Source organism: Fukomys damarensis, unplaced genomic scaffold, assembly GCF_012274545.1.
Source record: "Fukomys damarensis isolate Sample0158 unplaced genomic scaffold, DMR_v1.0_HiC HiC_scaffold_7, whole genome shotgun sequence".
In the NCBI taxonomy this organism is placed as follows: Eukaryota; Metazoa; Chordata; class Mammalia; order Rodentia; family Bathyergidae; genus Fukomys; species Fukomys damarensis.
In genome coordinates, this window is record NW_022900919.1 from 19,159,550 (window position 1) to 19,166,972 (window position 7,423).

At 53.1% G+C, this 7,423-nt stretch overlaps 1 protein-coding gene across 1 annotated transcript in view; it reads left to right on the forward strand.

Annotated features, from left to right (window-relative positions):
- The window catches only part of Ticrr (TOPBP1 interacting checkpoint and replication regulator), a 45,423-nt gene extending 39,024 nt beyond the window's left edge, over positions 1–6,399 (forward strand). Inside the window, 4 exon segments of the mRNA XM_010621064.2 lie at positions 584–741; positions 2,737–4,837; positions 4,972–5,097; positions 5,743–6,399. Of these exon segments, the coding sequence (XP_010619366.1) occupies positions 584–741; positions 2,737–4,837; positions 4,972–5,097; positions 5,743–5,855 (2,498 nt within the window). The 3' untranslated portion in view covers positions 5,856–6,399.
- The last annotated feature ends 1,024 nt before the right edge of the window (positions 6,400–7,423 follow it).

Consider the following 7,423-nt stretch of genomic DNA (forward strand, 5'->3'; position numbering starts at 1 on the left):
GGACAATGTGTATGTACAGTGAAGGTCAAGGTGATGAGTCCTTGGCCACTGTAATCAGTCATCTCTTTGATTTCTACAACTGGCTGTCTGCACCATTATTATAAGTAGTTTGTTCTTTCGACAGGAAATTACCCACAATGCCCACCATATAGAGAAGACCTTCGGCATAAATAGCCCAGAATAAAAGGTCACACCTGTTTGTGTTTGTATGTTCTTCATTCTTTTATCCATGATTAGCTTGGCTAACAGATATGTGTTTTTATGTTTATACTTAGAAATTACTTTTCCAACATAGGACCTGGGGTCGATTTGTAGTCTCAGCAACCATTGCAGTGGCTGACATAATTAGGAATATTCCTCCCACCCAGTAAATTTTCCTCTAAAAGTACTTTTATTTCTTATATAGACTGGCTACTTTTCATATGTATTGAGAGGACTGGGGTTACGGCTAGGGATTTAGCTCAGGGGCACTGTACCTACCTTGTAAGTGCAAGGTCCTCAGTTCGATCCCTGGTACCGAAAAAAAAAAGAGGGGACAAAGGTTGAGAAATAATTAAATGTTGTTGCTGTCTTTTACTTGCAGATCAAAGAGAAAATTCTCCAATCCAAAGTATTCAGTCTCCCAAGACGCTTCTTTTTGGGGCAGTGTCTGAGATGGTCAGCCCCTCAGAGAAGGGTTCGGCCCGAATTAAAAGACTGTCAAGAAGCAAGCTGAGTTCTGAGACCCCTCCAGTTTACCAGGTATGCAGTTTCTACAATGATGAGCACGTATAGTTTCGGGGAACAGAGGTAGCCGAGAAAGCAGGTGGGTGTAGATAATAATAGAGACTGGGGGTGGTTGGTGAAGCCCCACAGATGACTGTTAGAGCATATGGGATCTTAAACAAGTTTGACTGGGACCATGGTGGTGGGGAGGAGACCGGGATGCTCTCGCTGCCCGCTTGCCTTCATCTGTATCATTCGTTCCATGTGCGTCTTTCCGCAGTGTGCACCAGTCAGTCCTGCATTTCCATTTGATCTTCCCCCTATCTAGCACCCATGTTGGAAACCTGGGGATCACCCTTGGCTTCTCTGTCCCAGGGCATGGCTCTTCATTCCAGTCCTGCCTGCGTTACTACAAACTAGCTCTGCTACCCATCCCTCTCTTCCATCCCCACAACGCCTCCCCTCATGTAGCTACACCTGTAACATTTCAGCAGCCTTTTCCCTCTTAAGTCCACCTGCCACCCAGAGGATAGAAACATTCATCTGATTTTGCTTTGCTTAAGGATTTGTAGATTCATTGTTTGCTAAAGCCAAGTTTCTGAAGTTTCATAAAATGGAACTCTTGTGTTCAAAAATAGTGATTTTGTTTGGAAACCCATTTAAACTGTCCTGGTTAGGAGAGCACACAGCTCTGGGGAAAGATTTGGAGACCACAGATCACATGACCAGGGTCAGTCTTGTGCCCTGGGCAGGGTCCTCTATGATTTAGTCCTCAGTCCTCCCTGCCTGGCGCAGTGGGACGACCACTCCCGACACTATTAAAGACTGGCCCCAGAGGAAGAGGGCCATGGACTGTAGCAGTGGGGTCTCATCGGGGAGAGGCAAGGCCAACACAGACCCTGAGCCCCAGGCCAAGGAGCAAGGCCTTGAACTCGGCCTCCACAAGACTGCCGTCTCGGAGGACTTCGAGCTTGAGGGGGTGTGTCAGCTCCCAGACCAGTCTCCTCCTGCAGACAGTGTGCCCAAGGCCGAGGAATCCTTCTTATGGGGACAGTTTGGGTTGGGTTCCAGAAAGAGACATTTGTCTGCTAAGGAAGAAGCTGAGTGTGGAGCCAAAAGAGTCTATGAAGCCCCAAGGGAAGGTGCAGACACGAACCAGGAAAAAGGGTGTCTCAGGTGGACTGTGCCGCAGCTGCCCTCCTGCCCAGAAACAAACAGCAGGCTGTGTACCATCCCTCACACAGCTGTCGTTTTCCACATCCGTGCCTGTGCTCGTACTGCTTTCTGTTCCTAATGTCCACTCTGCCCCACCCTCCCAGCTCTGCCTTTCCCTGCTGATACCCATGCTGAACACCTGACTCGCTAGCCCTTCTTCCCCATCCCCCAGCGAGTTACACAGCTCATCCCTTGCCTGCCCTGTCACTGTCCATACCCCACCTGAACACAAGTTGCCAGCCAGACTGTGATTCCCTTGGGACGATCCAGTAAGGCTGTAGAAAAGATGAGCGTTTGACCTCACCTGTTTGGATTTTTCCATAAGTTGTTTTTGCGAAGGAAAGGGTGTTTTGGTGGGCAGTGTCATGGTTGTATCCACCCCACAGTGCCTACACATAGGTGTGCAGCACACATGGGCTGATGGAGCTGAGGTGGACTAGGTGACTTCAGGGGGCTGCTTACGGCAAAGGCCAGCAGTAGCTGTTTTGTTTGAGAGGAGGGGAGAGCTGGTGGGTAGCCCTGAGTGCTGGAGTGATACAGTTAGAGGCAAGGAATAGTTAGCTGTAGTGTGCTAATTATCAAAAGTGTTCTTAGAAAAAGGTTTGAATACATTGCTTGGACCTCTAAAAAGTGGACAAGTAAAATCTGAGTCGAGTTCTGGAGAGGACAACAGGCTAACATCAAATTTCCAACTATATCCTGCTGCTGATTCTAATGTCCTGTTTCCTTTTCCAGTTCTCTTAGAGGTCACTAAGACACTTTAGAAAATGGGGGTTATAATGTTTTGAGCACTAAAAAAATCATTTCTCTTTATAGACTCCTAAGAGGAGTTACCGAAAATCTCCAAGCTTTCCTAAGACAACACCAAGAGGGTTCCCGAGAACACCACAGATTGCACCTTGCAGTCCGGACAGTCCGCTGCACCCCACTATGGAGATGACTCCCACAGAGCCTGCTATGGCCGAGAAGGCCCCACAGCAGCCCTCCTCACCCAGCCACTTTTCACAGTCGGCATCAAGAGCTACAGTTCAGGAAGGACCCTCCCTCACAGAAGGGGCCTCTCCTCTTGGCATAGAGACCCCAAGAACACCCACCAGGCCAGGTGCTCAGCCACCTGGGTTCTTGCTAAACTGTGCATGGCCACATTTGGTGAATTCCAGTCCAGAAAGCCCCGGCTGTCCGGCATCCCCAACTCCCTCAGCTGCCCAGTCCCAGAGTGAGTTTGTGACCTCCAAGAAGCAGTGCCTCAGGACACCCCTGAAGATAGTAGCCCTCCTGGGCCCACCTCAGGATCAAAAGTGCCAGCAGCCCCTTCTCCCCAGAGTTCCTCAGGCAGAGGAACCAGCACAGACACTAAAAGATAACGCTGTCCAAACCCCCAAGAGGCCCAGGGACACAACTGTGACATCTTCCCCACTTGTTGCTCCAGAGAAGTGGGACATTGCCAAGAGCCCACTTAGAAGCCCATCGACAGCATCCCCTGGCTCTGGAGAACTGGATCAGAAAGAGCACCCGGTGTCACCTAGCTGGGCCACATCTCCCTCCTGTGCTGGTCCCTCAACTTCCCCCACAGTTCCACAGAGAGTCACATCTGTCACTGCGCCCCCTCCGCCACCGTCTAAACTCGAGAGACGATGTAGAAAGACCTCAAACCCTGAGCAAAGCTCTCTGGAATGCCAGCCTGGGCTGCCCTCTGTTGTACTTGAGGTTGCCACTGCCACCAGCCCAGTTGCCACCATGGGTTCTAGAAAGGGCGGGAGGGAAGGGAGCCCCACTCCTGAAGAACAGAGGCACCTGGGTGCTGGTGTCAGCAATGACTGGCATGGATCCTCCCCTCTACTTATTGCGAGTGACACAGACTACCTTACTCTTCTTGATGAAGCCCAGCACTGGGGTGGTGGGAGCCATGCAGTGAGAGGTGGTATCTCACCAGGGGGTGAAGGCACGGGGCTAAGGACAGCAGATCGTGTCTGGAAGCCACCCTCCATATCTGACGACAGGACTTCCCCACCTGCTGCTTGCTCTGGGCCTGGCTCTCCTGTGACAGCATCCTACATCCTGTGCTGGCCTCCTGACGGATGGCAGCACCAGGCTGTGGCACAGCTGGAGAGCCCGAGAACTCTGGTCAGGCCCCCGCAGGCCCCCAGCAGTCCGCAGACCTATGAGGTGGAGCTGGAGATGCAGGCCTCTGGCCTGCCCAAGCTTCGGATTAAGAAGGTAGACTCCAGTGCACTGGCTGAAACCGAGACTCTGGGAGAGGATGGCTCTCTCCCTGGTCTCAGCATGCCCAGGGTCAGCAGGGCCACCAGCAAGCCTGAGGCTACCTACATGTCACCCCCTTGCCTCCGCCCCTCACATAGCACGCCTGGCAAGGGGCAGACCTACATCTGCCAGTCTTGTACCCCAACCCACGGCCCATCCACCACCCCCTCTCCATTTCAGACAGATGTTGGGATTCCCTGGACACCATCCCCTAAGCACAGTGGGAAGACCACTCCTGACACCATTAAAGACTGGCCCCGGAGGAAGAGGGCTGTGGACTGTAGCAACGGGGTGTTATTGGGGCGAGGCGAAGCTGGCACAGACCCTGAGCCCCAGGCCAAGGAGCAAGGCCTTGAACTCAGCCTCCACAAGACTGCCGTCCCGGAGGACTTCGAGCTTGAGGGGGTGTGTCAGCTCCCAGACCAGTCTCCTCCTGCAGACAGTGTGCCCAAGGCCGAGGAATCCTTCTTATGGGGACAGTTTGGGTTGGGTTCCAGAAAGAGACCTTTGTCTGCTAAGGAAGAAGCTGAGTGTGGAGCCAAAAGAGTCTATGAAGCCCCAAGGGAAGGTGCAGACATGAACCAGGAAAAAGGGTGTCCAAGGTCGACCGTGCTGCAGCTGCCCTCCACAGGGGACGACGAGGTGTTTGCTTTTGGTAAGTTCATGTTTGAAATGCACGCCCTGTGGTTTCATTTGTCAGTGTCTGTGTGGAGGCATTTGGAGCTTGGGGGCCTGGCACTCAACCTGCTGGGGACCCACAGGGTACACTGACCGCCTGCCTCTCTCTAGGCTGCACCCCGCCTCACGGCTGTGCTGTGCGGAGCTGCCTCTCGGCCAGCGGGCTGCAGGCTCTCACCCAGTCTCCACTGCTGCTCCCCAGGAAGGCAGCATCCTCACAGTGCTCGGACCCCACAGGTAAGCACTGGAGTGCTCTGTGAAGATCTCTAGAGCAAGGCACCTCACCTTTGGGGGAGCCGTGGGGACACCAGGGATGGGATAGATGGTTTGTGACTAGTGTCAGTCCCTTCCCAAACCTGCGTGCACCCAAAAGAAACCCCCCTGCAGTCCTCCCACAGCACTTGAGTCTTCTTGGGTTGTGACAGGAGATGGCCTGTTGGGACACACTGCTCATCTGTAGTCCTAGAATCTGAACAGGGAAGCCTGACAGGCGCACTCAGAGCCAGCCACACCTGCCAGCGGGTTTACGCCCGTGCTCCCATATACTCAGTGTGTTAAAGCACTGACGGTCAGAATCAGTCTACTGGAGAAGGCCCCTTCCTCGGGTCAATCTTGAGATAGGGATGTAGGTCATGCCAAATAGCGTAAAGCCCTCAGATCCAAGATGGCAGGTACTTGCATTTCTACAGGGGCTTCTTGCTGTCAGCCCCTTGCATAACCATGAAAGGGGGCCTTGTAACAAGCAGAGTCTGTGTTTCTGCAGGATAGAAAGCTCCCCGCTGCAGTGTGGTGGTCCTCAGCCCATCTTCGTGTGCGAGCTTCTGCAGCTCAAGCCAGTTTTCCTTTTGTTCGGTCCTCAGTTGCTTCTCTGCCTTTTTCCAGATGAGAATGCGGATGCCTTTGCCATCACTGCAGAAGCATCCCCTCTCAGCCAAGCCTTCTCCCGGAGGCGCCCCTTCAGCAGGACTTACACCCGGAAGAAGCTCATTAGCTAATTAGGCTGGCACCTGCTAGAGGACTGACAATGACCAGCACTACTGGGCCTGGGCAGAGGTGCCTGCTGTGAGGGTGGCAGCTGTTCCCCACTTGTACCAACCTGGGTTCCCAGCAGGGGGCCCAGTACAGGGGAAACTGGGGCTAAAGGGCCCTGGGACTCCAGAAAGTGAAGCTGAAGTCAGCCAGGTCCCCATGGGCTTAAAGGAATTGGAGATCTGATCCCAAGCCCCTTTTACCGTGGTCAGTCTGCAGTTTCTTGCTAGAATGCCTCTCGGTCTTCCAGTTCCTCTGAGACGCGCCCACTGCCCAGCTGCACCTTGCTGTGCAACCCACCCAGGCCCTGCCCTGCCTGGCTGGGGAGGTCAGGTGGGTATCAGTGTAGCTGCTGCTGGCAAACCAGGCAAGGATCTCTAGTAAGACAGGGTCCCATTTCTGCAACACCCCAAACACAAGTCAGGAGGCCACTGCCTTACTTGTGAAAATGGAGACAGGAGCCCTCACGGGATCCCTCAAGAAGCTGCTGTAAGGCTAGAAGGCTTTGACACAAGGAGTAATTTGTAAACTGTGAAGCCTGTGCACAAAAGTGCTGTGGCAGGCAGTGGAATAAATGTTTGTATTTCCTTGTGTGACAGTGAAATTGTTTCTGGCTGCTTGGCCTTCAGTACTTTTCTGTTTGATGTTCCCACCTAAGGTTACCTGTGACTGGTCCAGCCCTAGCAGTTGCAGAGCAACCGCATGCCGAGGTCTGTCCTGAGAGCCAGCTCATGCCACAGGCTGTGCTGTTTCTGGGGTGACTCAACTAGCACCACCAGGTGGCTTTCCCCTTGGTGACCCCATGGAGCAGTCAGATCTTCTCATGGTCTCTAAAAGAGCTCAAGCCTGTTGTCCCAGACAGGGTTCTTCCTACTGGCTTACAATCCAATTCCAAGTGGAAACTCCCATCTCCCTGCAGAGTGTGTGCGTTCCCCGCTGCTGTGACAGATACCTGAGATTACTTATGAGGGCAAAAGGCATGACTTGTGCTCCCAGTTTTGGAGGCTTCAGCCCATGGTCAGTGGCTGCAGTGTTTTGGGGTCTGTGCTGAGGCTCTCCCATGATGGGGATCCACTGGTAGAGTGGAAGTGAGCACCTCATGGCACCCAGGGGGCACCAGGATCGCAATGTCCCTTACAGGGCACATCCCCAGTGACCTAACGTTTCCATAGACCACAGCACCTTCCCACAGAACTGGGGACCAAACCTGAACACATGAGCATCTGAGCAGCCATTCACAGTCTGCGCCTGGCTCATGTCCGTCTCAAAATGTAAAACCATTTAGTCTATCTGCAGCACTACTCAAGAGTCCAAGTCCCAAGTCTTCCCTTCGACTAAAGGCAAACTCAACTGTGCTGCAGGCCCCTGTAAGGATTAACGGTTTAGGCCAGGTGTGGTGGTACACACCTGTAATCCTAGCACTTGCAAGGCTGAGGCAGGAGGATTTCTTCAAATTTGAGGACCCCCCCCCCTCAGTGCTGGGAACACAGACCACCTTCCTACTTGGTTTCTTTTCTTTTCTTTCTTTTCCTTT